At 39.9% G+C, this 21836-nt stretch overlaps 1 protein-coding gene across 1 annotated transcript in view; it reads left to right on the plus strand.

Annotated features, from left to right (window-relative positions):
* MYO6 (myosin VI) overlaps positions 1-21836 on the plus strand; it is a 161474-nt gene that overhangs the window by 56762 nt on the left and 82876 nt on the right. The window contains exons 2-3 of the mRNA XM_031667243.1: positions 12408-12571; positions 17681-17750. Of these exons, the coding sequence (XP_031523103.1) occupies positions 12455-12571; positions 17681-17750 (187 nt within the window). The 5' untranslated portion in view covers positions 12408-12454. The remainder of the gene's footprint in view (positions 1-12407; positions 12572-17680; positions 17751-21836) is intronic.

The following is a 21836-nucleotide window of genomic DNA, read 5'->3' on the forward strand; positions in this document are numbered from 1 at the left end:
GATCTTGGCTCACTGCAAGCTCTGCCTCCTGGGTTCAAGTGATTCTTGTGCCTGAGCTGCCCAAGTAGCTGGGATTACAGGTGCGGCCAGAATGCCCAGCTAATTTTTGTATTTTTAGTAGCAATGGGGTTTCACCATGTTAGCCAGGCTAGTCTCGAACTGCTGACCTCAAGTGATTCGCCTGCCTTGGCCTCCCAAAGTGTTGGGAGGTGCGAACCACGGTGCCCGGCCTTAACCTAACTATATTTCTAAAAGGGTAACTTTTGAAGATAATGGTGACGTGGCAGGCAACGGCTCATATTTTGTGATATGAATCTGCCTATTCTGCCTGTAGTATTTAATACATAGGTGTTACTGGAGTTATTGGAGATGCAGATAAAAGAGCATATAGTTGTGTATGTTTTTGTTACTCTCGCCTGCAATAAGTTTGCTCCCCAGGGAGCCTCCTGGTGAATGTTTTTAACATTTTGATACAGAAAAAATGAAAAATTAGTGTAGTAGCCTTGAAAGGCCACGGATTGCCTTCTGTGGATTACATAGTGCTTCTGTGGATTACTTCTACACATTACCACAGCATTTACATTAAAAATACATATCAATTGTCAATTAAGTACTAAAAGTAAGATAATTTTCAGTTAATGATGGGGAATCATCTCTCTTAGAATAACAGTAGGAATTTCCAAGATTTAAAATTTCCTTAACCCCAATAATAATTATTTTTTTCTTTTAGTATTCGTGCGAAGTATATGTAGTTAGAAAGTTAGAATGTGTTTAAGACTTTTAGTACAATAGCACTGGGAATTGAGACTGTCTTTTAAAAATTTCCCTTATAGTGAGTGTCTTTTTAGGTACTCTTCATACCCAAACATGTTTAGTTAGAATGAATATTGACCACATGGATTTTCTGAAAGGTTTTCTGGGAACAGATATTAACATATCTGAAAGAATTTTGTCACCTTTGGTGGGATGAATAAATCAGATTTCATTAATGAAGGATAATTTGTGTTTAAATATTTAGGATTCCAAAAACAATTAAATGAAGACATTAAAAAAAGAGGTTTATTCTAGTGAAAACCTTGCACTAGATACAAAGTAATACTTAATTTAAGCCTGGGCAACATGGCAAAACCTCTTCTCTACTAAAAATACAAAAAGATTAGCTGGATGTGGTGGCACATGCTTGTAGTTCCCAACCATTTGGGAGGCTGAGGCATGAGAATTGCTTGAAACTGGGAGGCAGAGGTTGCAGTGAGCTGAGATCATGCCACTGCACTCCAGCCTGGGCAACAGAGCAAGACTCTGTCTCATTAAAAAAAAAAAAAAAAAAAAAAATAGAAGGGGGAAGTGAGTGTCCATGGCTTCTTCCAGGCAGAAGTACATCATTATCACATAGAATAAGACATGTTCAGATTGTTGGGAACAAGCCCCCCAAAAATCTGGCCGTAAACTGGCCCCAAAACTGGCCATAAACAAAATCTCTGCAGCACTGTGACGTGTTCATGATGGCCATAATGCCCATGCTGGAAGGTTGTGGATTTACTGGAATGAGGGCAAGGAACACCTGGCCTGCCCAGGGCGGAAAACCTCTTAAAGGCATTCTTAAGCCACAAACAATAGCATGAGCGATCTGTGCCATAAGGACATGTTCCTGCTGCAGATAACCTAGCCAGACCCACCCCTTTATTTCGGCCTATCCCTTCGTTTCCCATAAGGGATACTTTTAGTTAATCCTTATCTATAGAAACAATGCTAATGACTGACTTGCTGTTAATAAATACGTGGGTAAATCTCTGTTCTGGGCTCTCAGCTCTGAAGCCTGTGAGACCCCTGATTTCCCACTTCACACCTCTGTATTTCTGTGTGTGTGTCTTTAATTCCTCTAGCACCGCTGGGTTAGGGTCTCCACAGATAAAAAACTGAACTGGGCCACAGTCACTTGGGCAGTGACTGTCTTTGATGACAGTGCTCAATGTGGCTGTCTTTTGGATCATATTGTTCCAGTCTGGACTGGGAGTTTGCCTCTGTATAGTAGAGTTCTAGGTTAGAATTAACTTTCCTTCAGAATTTTAAAAACATTGTTTTATTTACTTACTGCTTTGAGTGCTGTTGAAGCCATTGTGATTAATGATCCTTAGAAGGACTCGTTCTTTTTTCTTCTTACTAATCTCTCTGGAAATATGTAGCACATTTTATTTATTTCTGGTGTTCTGAAATTTGACAGTGGTGTCTCTGTGTGTCTGTTTTCTAGTACATTGTTGAGGGCTCCCTGGAAATTTTGACTAGACGCTAGTAAATCATGTCTTTTGGTTCTGGTGTATTTTCTTTGGATATTTCAAAGCCTTCTTCCTCTCTTTTTGGGGAGTGGGCGTGTGGAGGGATTTTTTTTTCCTGGTATTTTGATGCTGGATTATTTTTACTAGTCTCATGTTCACATTTTATTTTCCTTTTTCTCTTATCCCCCAATTTTCTATTGTTACAGGAAAGGGGTCCTGATCCAGACCCCAAGAGAGAGGGGTCTTGAATCTCACGCAAGAAAGAATTTCAGACGAGTCCATAAAGTGAAGGGAAGTTTATTTAGAAAGTAAGGGAATAAAGAATAGCTGCTCCACAGACGGAGTAGCCCCGAAGGCTGCTGGTTGCCCATTTTTATGTTTACTTCTTGATTATACTACCAGAGGTCTCTCTTGTTGCCATCTTGGTTTTGATGGGTTTTAGCCAGCTGCTTTACTATTGCCTGTTTCATCAGCAGGGTCTTTATGACTTGTGTCTTGTGCTGACCTCCTCTCTCATCCTGTGACTTAGGATGCCTTAAATGTCTAAAACCCAGTACGTTTTAGCCTTATTTTACCCACCACCTATTCAAGATGGAGTTGCTGTGGTTCACATGCCTCTGATTCTGTCTCTTTCGTTTTATTTTAACTCTCTGAAAGATTCCCTTGTCTTTATCTTCTATAGCTTCTAGTGAATATTTCATTTCTATTATTATGTTGTTAAAGAAAAATTATTCTGACCCTTGTTAAAACAGCAAGGAATACTTTATTCAAGACTCTTGTGGTAGGGGTGGTATTAGTCTGATAGAAGTGTAGACTGCTCAGGCTGCCATAACAAAATACCACAAACATTTGTATTCTAACAACAGAAATTTTTTTTCACAGTTTTGTAACCTGGATATCTGAGGTCAGTGTGTCATCGCGGTTGAGTTTTGATAAGAGCACTTTTCCTGGCTTCTAGGTGGCTGCCTTTTCTCTGCGTGTTCACTTGGCCTTTCCATGGTGCATGTACTTGGAGAGAGATTTATTTTTCTCTCTTCCTCTTACTATATGGCCACCAATCCTATCTGATTAGAACCCTACCCTTCTGACCTCATTTAATCTTAATTACCTCCTAAAAGCCCTGTCTCCAAATGCAGAGACATTGAGGGTTAAGGCTTAGACATATGAATTTGGGGGGAACAAAATTTAGTCCATAGCAGTACTTTCAGTTCTTATCAAGGGGTATTGCAGTAGCGGTGGTGAGATGGGCCTCAAGTCCTGAATATGGCAAAGACAGCTGGGGATTGTGAACCCAGAATATCTGAGACAGGTCTCAACCAATTTAGAAAGTTTATTTTGCCAACGTTAAGGATGCACCTGTGACACAGCCACGGGAGGGTCTGAGGACATGTACCCACGGTGGTCAGGGCACAGCTTGGTTTTATGTATTTTAGGTAGACATGAGACATCAATTAATTTGTGTAAGATGTACATTGATTTCGTCCGGAAAGGCGGATAAACTTGAGGCAGGGGGAGGGGACTTCCAAATCTTAGGTAGAAAAGAGACAAACTGTTGCATTATTTTGAGTCTCTGATTAACCTTTCACAGAGTACACAATTTATATGTGAGAGGAGGGTAGAGGAAATAATCTTATGCCTTAGTCTGGCTTAGTGAAACAATATGGTAGAAAAAGCAATGAGATGTGCATTTGTCTCACATGAGCCTCAGCGGGATGACTTTGAGTTCTGGCTGTCCTTCATCCACAAGGAGTTTCCTTGTGGGCAAATTGTGAGGGAGGTATGTAGCTTTAAAAAAAAATCTTTGTAGCTCTCTTGTTTAGGAATAAAATGGGAGGTAGGCCTGCCTGACATAGTCCCCAGCTTGACTTTTTCCTTGGCTTAGTGTTGGGGTTCCGAGAATTTTTTCTTTTCACAGGATTTACAGCCAAGGAATAGAGCGAGTGGATCAGTGGATGGAAAATTATACATGAAGACATCAAGGGCATGGAAAGTCTTGCCAAACTGACTTAACAGGAGTTTTACTGAAGTCAGGTCAGGGACTTTAGAGTGTTAATGGAAAAAGCAAACTGTAAAATATTTAAAGAGGTTTATTCGGAGCCAGTATGAGTGACTATGGCCCGATGAACAGTCTCAGGAAGTTCTGAGAAAGTGTGTGTGAGGTGGTTGGGTTACAATTTGGTTTTATACATTTTAGGAAGGCAGGAATTACAGGCGAAGACATAATACATGGAAGGTATATGTTGGTTCTGCCTGAAAACTGGGAAATCTTGAAGTTGGGGGACGGCGGAATGGGGAGCTTATGGGTCCTAGGTGGATTCAGAGATTTTCTCATCGGCAGTTGAAAGAGTTAAGCTTTGTCTAAAGACTCGAAGTCAGTAGAAAGAAATGCTCGAGTTAAGATAAGGGGGACGTCAGTCGGGCGCGCTGGCTGAGGCTTGTGAATCTTAGCACTTTGGGAGGCCGAACCAGGTGGATCACTTAAGGTCAGGAGTTCGAGACCAGCCTGGCTAACATGGTGAAACCTTGTCTCTACTAAAAAAAAAAAAAAAAAAAAAGAAGAAAAGCAAAAATTAGCTGGACGTGGTGGCAGGTGACTGTAATCCCAGCTACTCCAGAGGCTGAGGCAGGAGAATTGGTTGAACCCTGGAGGCGGGGGTTGCAGTGAGCCCAGATTACCCCACTGCCCTGCAGCCTGGGCAACAGAGTGAGACTCTGACTCAGAAAAAAAAAAAAAAAAAAAAAAAAAGATCCGTAGATGTTGAGGTTCTTGTTATGTAGGGAAGCTTCATAGGTAGCAGGCTACAGAGAGAATGATGGTAAATGTCTCTTTTCAGACCTTAAAAGATGTCAGACTTAGTTAATCTCGCCCAGATCCATCCTGGAAATGCCTGGCTGCGTTAATTACTATGAAATTCTCTGCAGATGCAAATTTCCCCCACAGAAGACGGCTTTGTAGGGCCATTTCAAAATACGTCAAATATATTTTGGGGTAAAATATTTTTATTCCCTTCAGGGTCTGCTGTCTGGCATGTGGATACTGTACCAGAGTCAGGTTGAAATGTGTCTTATTGCTGCAAAGCATCTGTTTTGTGAGTCTTATGATCTCGATTTTAATGTTAATATTGGTCAGTTGTGCCTAAATTCCAAAAGGGAGGGGGGTATAATGAGGCATGTCTGACCTCCCTTCCTGTCTTGGCTGGGAATTCAGTTTTTCAAGTTCCTCTGGGTTTCCCCCGTCCTAGAGGGATCCCCATTCAGTTGGTTAGGGGCTTAGGATTTTATTTTTGGTTTATGACGTGAAAGGTGGGGGATTGGAATTGGATCAAGTGTCAAGGGTTGGGGAGTCTTTCTGAATTGATTTAGCAGGATTCTTGCTAAAACTGGGCTGTGCAGGCCTGGCAGGGATAGAATGGAGTTAAGGCCAAGGTTGAGGCCTTGTTGAGGAGAGGTTTCAGAGGAGCCTAATTAAAGTTGGTTGGTCAAGGAGAGAGTCTCGGCCAGGGGCAATGGCTTATGCCTGTAATCCCAGTTACTCAGAAGGCTGAGGTGGGAGGATTGCCTGAGTCCAGGAGTTCGAGGCTGCAGTGAGCCGTGATTGTACCATTGCACTCCAGCCTGGGCGAAAAAGTGAGATCCTATCTTCTAAGCAGTTTTTTTTTTTTTTTTTTTTTTTTTTTTTTTGGCGTACCCATGATTTTTTTTAGTGTTTCTCATTCCAGAGTCTTCTCCAGAGAATAGGCTCTAGACTTTTCTTGGTGGGGGTGGTGGGGATTGGGCGGGGTGGGGGGGTCAGTTTGTCCATTAATATGGCGTTTGTGTGGTTGGTGTTAGGAAATCTCTTTCTCAAACAACTTTCACCTAGTTTTCCTTATTCTAGATTTCACCCTTGTTCTGGAACCTTGTACTGAATTTCTTGTATCTTCTGAGGATTCTGTAGTATAATTTGGGTTGGTTTTCATATTTTCAAATTCATGCCTTGGAATTCAGCTCTTTTGTGGTTGCTGTTGGTTGCCTCTCAACCATTTGCTTTCCAAATTAGAAAATGCTTCTGTTTTCTGCTTTTTGCTTCTCTCCATCCTCGTGGGCTGATGTATTTGTAAAGAATCCCTGTACTGTAGAAAGAGGGCTTTGATGAATGAGCATCGTTAGCTGTGTGCCTTTAAATTTGTTACCTTAACTGGGAAGTCGTAGTTAACAGTTGAAAATAGGAAAGTAGTTTGAAGTTTAATTTGCCATTCTTTTTTGGACTTTGGGAGTTTTGCTTTGCTGTGATTTTTCTTTTCTTTTTTTTCACTGTCACAAATTTTACACACAGTGACATCAGGTGATTTTTCCTAAATGATCCCTCTTGTCTATTCTGTAATTTCTCTTTGTATTTAAAATGACCACAACTATTGTCTTGAAACTGACTGGTGGCTTCAAACAAGGGATATAGTGGGGAAGGAAAGGGGAAAGGGGGAGGGGTGTGACTAGTATCTATTGGGTGCCAGTAGAACAGTGATCTCAGTTTTGTCACTTAATCCTCACAGCAATTCTGAAAGGTAAGTGATATCCCACCGTATGGATAAGGACAAAGATAAAAATCGAAGAGGTTAAATAACTTGCTTAAGAGCTTGTCAGAAAGTGGTGGAGCGGAGTTTCAAGCCTAGGTTTTTTTTGTTTTCCCCAGAGACAGGGTCTTACTCTGTCTGCCAGGCTGGAGTGCAGTGGCACAATGATAGCTTACTGCAACTTTGAACTCCTGGATTCAAGTCATGTTCCTGCCTCAGCCTCCTGAGTAGCCAGGACTACAGGGCTATGCCATCATTCCTGGCTGATATTTAAAATTTTTGATTTTTGTATAGGTGAAGTCTTGGTGTGTTGTTCAGGCTGGTCTTGAACTCCTAGGATCAAGTGATCCTCCCACTTCGGCCTCTCCAAAGTGCTTTTTTTAAAAATTAAATTTTTTGTGTGTGTTTATACATAGTAGGTGTATATATTATGGGGTACACGAGATATTTTGATACAGGTGTACAGTGTGCCATAGTCACATTGTGGTAAATGAAGTACCCAGCAACTCAAGGATTTATTCTTTCTTTGTGCCACAAACAATCCAATTGTACTATTTTAGTTATTTTTAAATGACAGTAAGTTACTATTGACTAGTCACCCTTTTGTGCTATCAAATACTAGATCTTATTCATTCTAACTATATTTTTGTACCCATTAACCATCCCTACTCCCCACCCCACTACCTTCCCAGCCTCAATTATCATTCTACTCCCTGTCTTCATGAGTTCAATTGTTTCCTTTTTTTTTTTTTTTTTTAGCTCCCGCAGATAGTGAGAACATGTGAAGTTTTCCTTTCTCCGCCTGGCTTGTTTCATTTAACGTAATGACCTCCAGTTCCACCCATGTTGTTGTAAATGACAGGATCTTTCTTTTTCATGGCTGAATAATACTCTATTGTATATATGTACCATGTTTTCTTTATCCATTCTTCTGCTCATGGGCACTTGGGTTGCTTCCAGATCTTGGCTATTGAGAATAGTGCTGCAGTAAAAATGGGAGTGCAGATATCTCTTCAATATACTGATTCCTTTCTCTTGAGTATATTCCTAACAGTAGGATTGCTGGATCATATGGTCTTTATATTTTTAGTTTTTTGAGGAACCTCCAAACTGTTCTCCATAGTAGTTGTATTAAATGGTTTTACAATTACAGTTTTAGAATATTCTGTGTACTTAACTATTACCAGTGAGTTTTGTACCTTCAGATGATTTCTTGTTGCTCATTAATGTCCTTTTCTTTTGGGTTGATGCCACCTGGGAGGCAGGGCCTGGCGTCAGGAACCTTAGAAATCTACCTGCTGCTGTATTCTCTGAAGCTGAGCTGGCACCCAAGCCACAGACAAAGTTCTTCCCACTCTTTCTCCTCTTTCCTCAAGCAAAGAGTCTCTCTCCATGGCCACCATGGCACCATGGCAAGTACAGCCTGGCTACTGCCAAAATGTTCACTCAAGGCCCGAGAGTTCTTCAGTCAGTTCGTGGTGCATGCTGCCAGTCCTCAGTCTCCCCCTTTAGAACAGTGGCCTCCCCTCTGGCCCAGGGCACATCCGGAAATGCCACCCAAGAGTCAAGGCCGGGGATCAGGGACCCCAGGAGCCCGCTTGGTGCTCATTAACCCACTCTGGCTGAGCTGGTACCCAGGCTGCCAGAGAAAGTCCCCCTTACTCTTCCTTTTCCTTTCCTCAGTCAGAGGCAATCTCACCCCATGGACACCACAGCTGGGAATGTGCTGGGTCACATCTGAAGCCAGCGTAGCTCTCAGTCTCACCTGTGACCCATGGTGAGTATTGCCTGGCTACCACTGCTGACTGTTTAGGCCCCAGGGGCTCTTTAGTCAGCAGGTGATGAATTCTGCTGGGACTGGGTTCTTCCCTTCAAATCAGTGAGTTATCTTCTGCCTAGGGTGTGTTTAGAAATGCCTGGGAACTAGGGCCTGGAATGGGGGCCTCAGGACCTGCCCTGTTCTCTATTCTGCTATGACTGAGTTGGTTGGTATCCAGGTTGCAAGACGAAGTCCGCTTTACCCTTCCCTCTTCTCCTCTGAAGTGGAGGGGAGGAGTCTTTAACAGAGCGCTGAGCTGCTCTCCTGGCCACCCAGCTAGTGTTCTCACTAGGTCACATGCTCCCCAAACCCAGTGGCTCTGAGCCTATCATAGCACCAGGACTTGCCCAGAAAATGCAGTCCTTGTGGTCTAGAATGCTTTTCAAGTTTATTTAGGATCCCAGAGCAATTTAGCCTGCAGTGGGGCTTACTGAGATGAACTATTTGCCTCTGGCTAGGGCTTCTCTCAATGCTCTGTGAACTCTCCCTCCCACAGGCCTGTAGATTCTCTCACCACACCACCATTGCTGCTACCAAGGGGTGGGGAGAGAGAGGGTGGTGCTGAGAGTTGAAGACTGTTTTTGCTACCCTCTCCAGTGCCTTTTTCTTTGATGTGATGTTAAAACCGGGGACTGGTTTTAACAGGTACATTGCTCACCTGATTTTTTGTTCTCATGCAGATGCCTTTTTTTGGGTGAATAGTTGTTAAATTTGGTGTTCCTGAAGGGGAAATGATTGCTGGAGCCTTCTATTAAGCCATCTTGCTCTGTCTCCTTCCCCTAAAGTGTTTTGACTACAAGTGTGAGCCACTGTGCCTGGCTGAGCCTAGGATTTGAAGATATTTCAGGTTGAGCCCAGTGGCTCAGGCCTGTCATTCCAGCACTTGGTATGGTTGAGGCAGGTTGATTGCTTGAGCCCAGGAGTTCAAGACCTCCCTGGGCAACACAATGAGACCTCGTATATAAAAAAAATAAAAATTACAAAAATTAGCTGCATGCACCTGTGGTCCCAGCTACTTGGGAAGCTGAACTAGGAGAATGTCTTAAACGTGGGAGGTCAGGGTTGCAGTGAGCCATGATTGCATCACTGTACCACTGCACTATAGCCTGGGTGATAGAGAGACCCAGTCTCAGAAAAAAAAAAAAGAAAATGATATTTCAACTCTTCTAAGTCTACACCTACTTTTACTCTTCCCAAACTGTGTGAACAATTCATTCATTTACCAGTGAATATTGAGTTGCTTACTGTGTGCTGGGCCTTAGGGACACAGAGGAGTAGTCCAAGTCCTGATGAAACAAATTAAATGATTAGATTTACCTTTTGGTAGGATTACTAGTGATATGCATGAAGTGGCACGAGTAGAGTTGATTACAGAAGTCCGGGTAAAAGATGATGTTCATTTGAACTAGGATGGTAGAGGAGATGCAGAGAAGGAGGTGGATTTGTGATGCCTTTTGGAGGTAAAGCTGACAACATTAAGGAAGTGATATGAATTTGGAAGGAGCTCAAGGATTGGGGGTGATTTCGGATTTGATTAGAATGAGTGTTGTTAGTGCCTTTACTGATATAGGGAAGAACAAGCTGGAGTGGTAGACCATGGCAATAATAACATAATAATTATATTACACCTATTAGATACATTTGTGAAGAGGTGTCCAGTAGACAAGTAAACATCTGGGAATTCAATGGAGGTTTCGTCTAGAGCACCGACTTTGAGCACTGACTCATATATAAATGGTTATTTAAAGCCATGGGACTAGATATGATTAGGGAAAGAGTATGTGTGGTGATGTAAGTCTGAAGTAGTGGTATTGATTCACTTCTATGGAGACTCTTCATCTAAGTTGTCAACTTGGAATTATATATAAACCTGATAGCATTTGCTGAATAGGGAAAGCAACTCACTTTGTAGCCACTGCATAGATAACATTAACCAACAAGCAAGTTGCAAACATGCCAATAGTTAGTTGCTTTTTGACTGAACTGTATGCCGAACGTCCTTGACTTGCGTGAAACTGCACCCGAGAGCATCCACCTGAGGATCCCAGATTTGAAAATGCCACACAAAAGGAGGATTATGGCACATGAATCAGCTTTTCTTTTTAAATACAGATAAGTAGTGAAGAAATAAGTTCCTGTGAAGATGCTGAAACTACATCTGGGATCTTTCACTAGATGATTCATTGTTACACATTAGTCTCATAGCATCCAGGCTCATTAAAACAACGTATTTTGCATGTCATGGATTGTTTTGGCTACTCTTTATAGACAGAATTATGAATGTTAAATTTCAGAATGCTAAGTATGAAAGAAACCATACAGGGATAATGGAAAAATTAGGTTAGAATTCACAATAGGCAAAAACTGGAAACAGTCCAAATGTTCATCAACAGAGCAACAGGTGAACAAATGTGATATAGTCATTCATTGGACTAGTACACATAACAAAGTTAAATATGTTGAAAGCAAAAACATTTTGTTGAATGAAAGAAGCCAGATACCAAAGAATACATACTGTGTGATGTCACTTACATGAAGTTCAAAAATAGGCAGAAACTAACAGAACAGTAGGGATGTCCATGGGGGATGGTTATTGACCAAAAGGAATCATGAGAAAACTGTTTTGTTTTAGAAACAGGGTCTCGTTCTGTCTCCCAGAATGGATTGCAGTGATACAGTAATAGCTCACTATAGCCTCAAGCAGTCCTCCTGCCTTGGCCTCCCAAAGTGTTGGCATTCCAGGCGTGAGCCGCCACTCATGACCTTGATTGGAGTGTTTCATAAATGGCTATATGCATTTGTCCATTTTCATCAGCTTGTATACTTAGATTTGTACATTTCACTGTATGTCAGTTTTACCTCAGTGGAAAATAAGAAAACGACAAAAATGGCCTGCTGAGTAGTTCTATGAGGATGAGCTTCGGGAGCACATCACTTCATTCTCAGAGAGTGAGGGAAAGTTTCCCAGAGATAATACTCTCTCTTTTTATCCTTTTACTTCTGCAGTAGATTTATTTTTTTCAACTCTTAGCTATCTCCCCATAATAATATCTATTCCTATGACCGTTTAATTTATTGTACAAATGCAGAATACTTTAGGTAGCAAAAGGGAGTGCTGTTATAAATTACACTCAACTGGTAAAAACTATGGTTGTTTGCTTCTGTTCTAGCCAGAAGGTTATACTCTACTGCAGTCATACCTGAAGGAAGGCAGTAGTAGAGCAGGTGTACCTGAGGGTTGAACAACCTCTGCTTGGCCTCATCTAAAAGTAGATAAAGGCGGCTGGGCGCGGTGGCTCATGCCTGTAATCCCAGCACTTTGGGAGGCCGAGGCAGGCGGATCACGAGGTCAGGAGATTGAGACCATCCTGGCTAACACGATGAAACCCCATCTCTGCTAAAAGTACAAAAAATTAGCCAGGTGTGGTGGTGGGTACCTATAATCCCAGCTACTCGGAAGGCTGAGGCAGGAGAATGGCATGAGCCCGGGAGGCGGAGTTTGCAGTGAGCCAGGATTGTGCCACTGCACTCCAGCCTGGGTGACAGACCGAGACTCCATCTCAAAAAAAAAAAAAAAAAAAAAAAGCCAGGCGGGGGCGGGCAGAGTTCAGCAAGATGCAAGGGAGGAGGTGGGGATTTTATGTGGCAGGGGTAGATGTGTTTGTTAGTTGGGATTTACATGTGAACTTTTGAAAAAGATACATTATTTGTTTTATATATATTTCGAAAATGCTTCATGTTGCTGTATTTGTTCCTTTGAAACAGGTGACAGTGGAGAGTGGAAACAGGAGATAGTGGATCCTCCTTCAAAAATGGAGGATGGAAAGCCCGTTTGGGCGCCACACCCTACAGATGGATTTCAGATGGGCAACATTGTGGATATTGGCCCCGACAGCTTAACAATTGAACCCTTGAATCAGAAAGGCAAGGTGAGTTTCTCAGAAAGATGTTGAAGTGTGATTTCTTTCAAAAATAGGTGTTTTTTTCACAAGAGATAGGTCTGTCTTCTTAATGAAGTAGGTATTTGGGAAAGCGTATTTCTGGTAAGTGAGTCTGTTTTCTCCTGACTTCTTTGATTAAATCAGAGGCCTGTGCCCTAGGGGAAAAATGGTGTCCTATGATAAAATCAGATGGAAATTTAGTGAGCCTTTCATTCTTTGTTTTTTTCACATCCCTTTGATCATCCAGTTCTTAGTGAGCCTTTCATTCTTAAGAACTATCTATATGATAAAATATAAACAATAATGACATTTTTATTTCTTGTACCACATTACTAAAGTTATTAGTGTGTCTGTGATCGACATGTCACAAAGTAAAAATATGAAAAGTGAATGTGAGGTTATCAGATTTTGCTTTTTTGCCTTCGCTTCTATTATAAAGTCTTTTTAAAACATTTTTTGTTCACTTAAAGTTATTGCTGTCATTTTTGTGATAGATGCTTTAGTTCTGTACACATGATATTTATTTCTTTGTATGCGTAGACATAAACTAGACAGCATTACAAAATGAAAGTCTGAGGGAAAGGTGACTAGGAGTTGTGAATCGTTTACAGAGAAGGCATCATTGTAAATACCTCTTTTAGTCTTCATGGAGACTGATACAGTCGTTTTTGTGGAAATTCACTCCATTCTCGGAGACTGAGGGGAAGTTTTCCAGAGGGAATAATCTCTTTTTATTCTTTTGGTTCCACCATTGATTTATTTTTCAACTCTTAGCTATATTTGCACAGTAATACGTATTCCTATGATAGATGTCCACAATTTTTAGTTTAACAAGTATGCCTGGTAAACCGTTCTTCTGACTAAATTAAATTTGTAGATGTCATTTCTGTTTACTTTAGACTGAAAATGTTCATGAATAATTTATATTGTACGATACATGGTTAACTAATGCCATATGACTACCATCCTTCTGGGAACCTTAGAAAAACAAGGTGGATCTCTCATGAGGTCTTTTCACAGAGAAAACTATTCTGTTACTGTAAACAACCCAGGAACTGAAATGCATAATGTATAATGTGCCATGTTAGAGGAGGCCAATTAAAGATACCCTCAGGACAGGAAAGACAAAGTATTTCAGGTTTTTTCCTCTTATTAACAAGTACCTATTTGTACTTACAATACATGTTTAAAAAAATAAGCTCGATTACTTTGCATATTTGAAGGTTTTTGATTTTTGTTTAACATGTTTTATAAGCACAGTAAATCAAAAGGCCAAAATGAAATTGAGAGTGTATTTCCTAGGTGTATATATATAGTTGTTATGTATATTTCATTGTATCCACAGGTGACAGAACAATTCAGTTCAATTATAGAAGAAACTTGATTTAAGGGGATATACTTTTTCATATTTTAAATATTTTAATATGCTTATACTGTGCCTTATTAATATTCAGGTACATATGTAGAACCAATAAAAACTGTTTACATTAGGAAGTGATATAAATTTCATGGATCTGTAGATAATTCTGTGAACTAAAGTGTATGTTTTTTCCATAAAAATTTTTTTGAAGATTAACAGGTTCTCAGAGATTACCTTTAATCTTGATTTTCCTCCCTACTTTCTGATCAGGGTCTTAATAAACATACTGCCATAATAACCAGACAGTTAAAAAGATCCTTAAGAGAAGCAATCTTTTGCTTAGCTCATTCATTGCCTAGAGATCATCAGCTTCAAAATATAATTAAGGAATTAAGTACATAAAGGGGTGGATTGGTCATGCACACCTTTGTGCAGTGTGTACGCAGTGGAAGTACAGTGGAAATGTAGATGAGGGAGTGAGGAACATGTCTTGATGATAGCAATGGCTTTTCAGGATTTTTGTTTGCAACCCAAAGTAAAATAGATTTCACATTGCATTAGGTATGTGTGTGTGTGAATTTATAAGAAATAAATTTTACATTTCAACAACTGTGTATGTAGTGTTTGTGTGTGTTTACTTGTAAATGAAACAGTTGGTCAAAAGAAACATTCTTAGCACATGCTATGCATTCTGATAATTTGTAATAACTTTTATTCTTTTAAAAATGCTGTTTTAGGCTAGGTGCAGTGGCTCATGCCTGTAATCCTAGAACTTTGGGAGTCCAAGGAGGGAGGATTGCTTGAGCTCAGGAATTTGAGACTAGACTGGGCAACATAGTGAGACCTCGTCTCTACAAAAAATTAAAAAAATTAGCTGGGTATGGTGGTACATGCCCATCTTAGCTACTCTGGTGGCTGAAGTGATAGTAGCACTTAAGCCAGCAGGTCAAGGCTGCAGTGAGCTGTGATTGTGTCCACTGCACTCTAGCCTGGGTGACAGAGTGAGAGATCCTGTCTCAAAAAAAAGAAAGCTATTTTAATCCACTAAATTGGTTTCATATTCTGTATTTGCAGCAGTCGTAAGAAGCTGCTCTGAAGCCTTGTAGGCAGAAGCCCTCAATTTATGGCATAGAAGGGTCTGCATTTTCTTTTCCCTGTCTGCTTTGCTGGTCTTATGTTTTGTCAACCAAGTCTCCGCTTCATACTCTTACTCTTGTGTTCCTCTTTCTCCTTCTCTTCTGCAAGTATTAAGTCCTTACTATGCCCCAGGTGATGTTATGTGCTTTGTGTCATTGCTCACATTGCCTCCGCCTGGAGTGCCACTCTCCATACCCACTCTTTTTTTTTGAGACAGAGTTTTGCTGTTGTTGCCCAGGCTGGCAACAACAGTGCAGTGGCATGATCTTGGCTCACTGTAACCTCTGCCTCCCAGTTTCAGGCAATTCTCCTGCCTCAGCCTCCCAAGTAGTTGGGCTTACAGGTGCTCACCATGTCTGGCTAATTTGTTGTATTTTTAGTAGAGATGCGGTTTCATCATGTTGGCCAGCCTGGTCTGAAACTCCTGACCTCAGGTGATCCTCCTGCCGGGGGCTCCCAAAGTGCAGGGATTACAGGTGTGAGCCACCGCACCTGACCAATCTCCATATCCTTTTGCTTAGAAAATACTTATTTTACTTTAAGATTGAGGTCACCTTGTTGATGAAGTTTTTCTATGAATACCCATCTCTCCCTCCCCCCCATTTGGTAGAATTGACTCTTTGACTACTTTTTCCTTTGAGGAGTGGTATAAATTCTTAGCTCTTCTTTAATCTTTATTGGAGAGAATTGTTTACCTTGTCTCCCCCTCCCTACTAGACTATGTAATCTCAAGTGCAGGGCCTATTTTATTCTGTTATTAGAGCTTGATGCTCTGTATTTGATTTGTGGTAGGTGTTTAATGCTGAGTGATCAAGATATGTTTTTAGCAGAAAAAAGCCTCCTTCCTCTAAGAGAAAACAATTAATGAAACACTTTCTCTTTAAGGAGAGAGGAAGATGGGGCTGGTGATAATTTAAGAAATAAAGCAGGAGGGAGACAAAACACCTTTCAGGACTCCTTACTGGCCTTTTAGCCTGCTCTTAACTTTCTCATTCCAGCAGCTCTTTGTCATTGGCCTCCCCTCAGCCCCACTCCCCTCATCATCTAACTTCTTGGAACCTTTTTAATTTGACATGGCTCCTACCAGGCTAGCACTAAACCCTGAAGTCTGGGGAGCCCGTAACCCTCTTGCCATGGCTGTGAAAGTTGGTCACATACATATATGACATTAGCAGTTATTTCTGAATGCATTTTCCTATAGAATCATTATTATGTATTGTTTTATATTACCATTAATATACTTAATGTACATTATGGGTTAATTTTGCTTTTGTGTGGCCTGTCCTACAAACTTTTCCACATTTATAACATTAAGAACATGTGTACTGGGTTCCAAATAATTAACTTCCAGAGTTTTTATGGCATAACAGTTTTCTACATAGGGTGACTTTAGAGTTGAGGTAGTCCCAGCAGCGTGGATTTTACTCTTTATAGTTGTAGCTTTACACACACACACACACACACACACACACACACAAACACATACTACATACACCCCTATAAGTATTATTTTGAAATAATTGAACCATTTTTTCCCTGCAGTTTTCTTTGATACAATTAGAAACTTCAACCACAAGAGTAATTGTAATTGTTTGAGAAGTACTGTGTCAGCTTCTAAATAACTGTGAGAATGGCATAGATTAAAATTTAATTCTCTTTGGATGTCATTTGAGATCATTTGTTCTCTCTTATGAGATGTTATCTTAATTCTACAGTGTCTACTAGAGCATTTAAGTGATAAAATAAATATAAGTATTCATGGATACTTGTAATTTTACAGACGAAATATTTTTGGGTACTTTTTGTATTTCTGACAGATTTTTGTACAGGAGTTTGTGTCAAATATATTTTACTGAAACAATAGCTATTAATATAATCCTCTGGTTATATCTGATTGAATGTTACTTTTTAATTTTTAATTTTTTTTTTTTTTTGAGATGGAATTTCACTCTTGTCATCCAGGCTGGAGTGCAATGGCATGATCTCGGCTCACTGCAACCTCCAACTCCCAGGTTCAAGGGATTCTCCTGCATCAGCCTCCCGAGTAGCCGGGATTACAGGTGTGCCGCATCACACCCGGCTAATTTTGGTGTTTTTAGTAGAGATGGAGTTTTACCATGTTGGTCAGGCTAGTCTCAAACTCCTGACCTCAGGTGATCCACCTGCCTCAGCCTCCCAAAGTGTTGGGATTATAGGCATGAGCCTCTGTGCCTGGCCAATTTTTCCTTTTTTAAAACACTAAAATTGCTGTATCTACCACATCAAAATTTTGTTTTAAAAAATTGTTAAATAGCATATGTATGTAAATTTAATATTAATGTACCTCTCTTTTTGTCCTTCTCTAGGTGTTAGAGCCTAGGATACTTACTTACTGATTTTTATTGTTGATTTCACATCCACAGTAATAGTAGATGATATTTTTGAGTAAAGTTGTTGTTCTGTTTTGGGGTTAATAACTTGTTAAACAGTAGGATCTGTATTATATTTTAATATAGAACATATTCTTGCCACTATTACAGTGTATGCAACCAATTAAGCCCTTCTATTGTTCTTACTATTTAAAAGCCTTGAGTTTAATGAGCATTTGTTTTGCTTGTTAGACATTTTTGGCTCTCATAAACCAAGTGTTTCCTGCAGAAGAGGACAGTAAAAAAGATGTGGAAGATAACTGTAAGTACCAAGTTAAAAATCAACTCTCTGCACAGAAAAGGAAACTGTTCTTTTAAAAAAATAAATTAGTGGTTATATTACTAATACACTATGCTGGTTCAGAAACAATCTAGTCTTTTGACACGAATGTTCATGTGAATGAAGGAACTCGAGTCCTCCATGTTGTCTCATATTTGCAAAAGAGTCTTGGGTATTCTTTTGGTGTTATTTGAGTTGTATAAATATGGGAAATGGTAATTACTGTGAGGCTTGAGCTAAAGGTCTCTTTTTAACAGTTTTGAAAGTTATTGAACCTTATCTAGAGTCAGGTGGTTTTTATAGTACTATGTGTGGTTCACTAATTTGGAAGTTCAGTTGGTAGGAGGCATTTAACATCACTATTTGAAGCAAACAAGCATTTAAAAAAATTTATATAATTACTAATTGAAAAATTAATTTCAGAACGATTATATTAAAACAGCATTAATTTGACTTATAACATCTTGGCATGTTTGATGAAAAAAGCCTTTCTCTGTGGAACAGGCCAATGTTTATTCTTACATTTTTAAGATTAAGCAGTAATCATTTCATATTGGGGGCAGCAGTGTTAAAAATTATGTGCACTTGTCATGGATTTCATTAAAGGTACTTGACACTAACAACTCTCCATTTAACAAAAAAAGGTAGTGTTAACAATTATGTACAGTTGTCATGGATTTCATTAAAGGTACCTCATACTACAAACTCTCTATTTGAGAAGAAAAGGTAAGAGAAAGGCATAGATTTGTTATTATTGATTTTCTCTGGAATTCACATTTGAGTAAACCTATGAAACCCCCATATGTAGAATGGTGGCAGCATAGAATAGTGGGAGTAGTGGGAGAGCCGTGGACTGTAACTGTAGAGTTAGGCAAGCGTAATTCTGACTCTGACTATGTTATTAGGAGGCTGTGTGCTCGTGGGCATTTCATCTCTCTTCTGAAATTCTCATCTGTAGAATCGAAGTAATGTGTATATTGTATGATTAGAGATGATATAAAGTGCTTTGCACAGCGTCTAATGACTCTTAATAAATGGTAGCTGTTTTTATTAGGTGCAAGACGTTGAGGAAAAAAATGTAGAATTCCCTTCCTTTCCAAAATTGCTGGAGAGTTTGTCTGATTAAATAATACATTTTTGGATAGCAGTCAGAATAAAATAATAAGGAATGAGACTCTACCATATCTAAAATGGAATTTTTTTTCTTCTGTTAAAACTTGCTTGGGTATGCAGAACTGGGAATCAATCCTATTCATATATTAATGTGTATGTCTCTGAATGTAACAAGTGGTTTTGAATAGTTTTTAATCCATTTCTTAAATTAATATTTTAAAACATTCTCCATTTGCTTTGTCTTGCTATACTTGTCTAACTTTTAAATTTTCACAACCTCAGTATTTGCTGCCTCTTGCAGGTGGTTTCCTTGGTGATGCCAGATGGCAGCAATGTTAATGTGTGGGTGTTAACTATTCTCATAAGATAGTAGCCCATCCCTACTGAAGGCCCTTTTCTGAAACCACATCATTAACACAGCTTTGATTGTTGAGTTTAGAATATAGGGTTTCCAACTGCAGTGGTTCTATCACTTAGTACTTTCATCTGAGGCATGCCACCATACCACTGTCCTCTGCTGAATGACACACTGTAACACAAAGCTACTACTATACTGGTAACTTTGTGTTATACACTTGCACACACACACACATGCACACACACACAGGGTCTCACGTGCATATTTCTAAAATTCTTTTCTTCTTTCTATTATGGTAATAATGTGAAGATTAAATGATTGATGCCTGTAGAGAGTGTTCTGAAGTACGTGTTGAAGGTTCTACTGAAACAGAGGCATGTTAAGTCTTTTTTTTTTTTTTTTTAATGGAGGAAGTGGGGACAATGATGAGGATATTTCACTCCCACCCCACCATGTGTTGTCTTTTAATCGTGCCCTAACAATGTAGCAACATTTGTTACCTACTTTTAGGTCTAAGTTTTTTTTTTTTTTTCTTGAGACAGTCTTGCTCTGTCACCCAGATTGGAGTGTAGTGGCATGATCTCAGCTCACTGCAACCTTCGCCTCCCAGGTTCCAGCAATTCTTCTGCCTCAGTCTTCTGAGTAGCTGTGACTACACGTGTGCGCCACCATGTCCAGCTAATTTTTATATTTTTAGTGAGATGGGGTTCACTATGTTGGCCAGGTTGGTCTCAAACTCCTGACCTCAGATGATCTGCCTGCCTCGGGCTCCCAAAGTGCTGGGATTATAGGTGTGAGCCACTGCACCGAGCTATATCTCTGAGTTTTCTATGTGAAGGGTTTTATATGTAGAAATTAGTATGTTAATTTTGCTGTTTTACTTGATAGGAAAATTGGGCATGTGAAGTCAGTAATTAAAAGGAAAATAATAGCATTTTTCCCTGCTGATTTTGAGCTACTATGACTTTCATGGCACATAATGTTCTTCGTGAATTATTGTCTATTAGATTTTGAGAATAATAAAGTATAGAGCATAAAATTGGAAAGAAACCGGGCGCAGTGGCTCACTCCTGTAATCCCAGCACTTTGGGAAACTGAGGCGGGTGGATCACCTGAGGTCAGGACTTTGAGACCAGCCTGGCCAACATGGTGAAACCCTATCTCTACTAAAAGTACAAAAATTAGTTGAGCGTGGTGGTGGGCGCCAGTAATCCCAGGTACTCGGGGGGCCGAGGCAGGAGACTCCCTTGAACCCAGGAGGCAGAGATTGCAGTGAGCCAAGATCATGCCATTGCACTACAGCCTGGGTGACAAGAGTGAAACTCTGTCTCTAAATAATAAATAAATACAATTGGAAAGAATTCTAAAAGTTGCCTCAGTCTCTTTTTCAGTAGTGCAATGTCATCTACAACAACATATATTTAGAATTGATTGACTTCTGTACTGAAGTTGTTTGTGGGTTCCTTTTTTCTTTTAGTGAGCCAGAGCTGTAATGATTAAGCAGGATCTTAAATGCTGAGACAACTCTCTAGTCAGATATCTAAATTTAATAATGAAGTCATACCTAATCTTCATTAGAAACGTTTACATATATTTGTTATATATTTATTTATTAAAACAGTGTTTATAAAGAAACTAATTGTTTATTCAAATATTTTGTTACATGTCTTAGGTTAAATTGTTTCAACATTTTAATATTCTTTTGGGTATAGTTAAATCTGTTAATAATTAGGCATAAAAGGTAAACAGTTTACATAAAGAGTTGCATGTAAATAGCCAAGCCAAGTAATCCTAGGACTGACTACTAGGAAAGGAAAGGAAGAAGGAATTATTCGGTAGAGCAGGAAGCTATTTGAGAGGCCCTCGTGAACATCCCTAGGTCATACCTTTAGGGAGATGTAGGCAGTTGGGACTTAGCATTTCACATTCTGGCAAAACAAGGGTTGCAAATATTTTCCTCTCCCTCTCTCTTTTTCTGTGTCTTCTTGAAAATGGAATGGCCTGTGTGGCATGATTTCAGAGGAATACCCTCCTGTCCAAATTCTTACTGTACTCAGCAGATATTTCATCAGTTGGAGATTTATTTGGTTTAATAAACACACATCCCTGAAAAGGTAGGTGGCGAGTGTGGAAGGAGTAAAGATAGGAGAGCAAGTAGTAATTCCCATGTCTGTGTAGGCTTATATGATTAGCGTTCACAGGGGAAGTATACTGTAGGATTAGGATTTTTTACTTAGAGGAAGCAGTGACAACATCATGCAACCAGGTATTTCAGAGGAAAGTGAGAGAGATGGGGAGTGGTTCAACAGAGTGCTTTGGATAAAGAAAGAGGAACATGAAGACCAGGCTCCAGGGGACAAGGATGGAAGAAGATTAGGGATATAGAAAGGTAGGTGACCTCATACCCAAACGAGATACGTTAATACCTCTGCTGCCTAACCCTCTCTATATCCTTCCTCAATTCAAAGGAAAGCTGCCATTCAGCTGTTAGGAGCCTCCACCCACTTCTTACTCTCTTTTATTCTGCCCTAAGTGGCACTAGAAAGCAATAAGGTGACTGAGGCAGGAGAATCGCTTGAACCCAGGAGGCGTAGGTT

Source organism: Papio anubis, chromosome 6 (assembly GCF_008728515.1).
Source record: "Papio anubis isolate 15944 chromosome 6, Panubis1.0, whole genome shotgun sequence".
Lineage (NCBI taxonomy): Eukaryota > Metazoa > Chordata > Mammalia > Primates > Cercopithecidae > Papio > Papio anubis.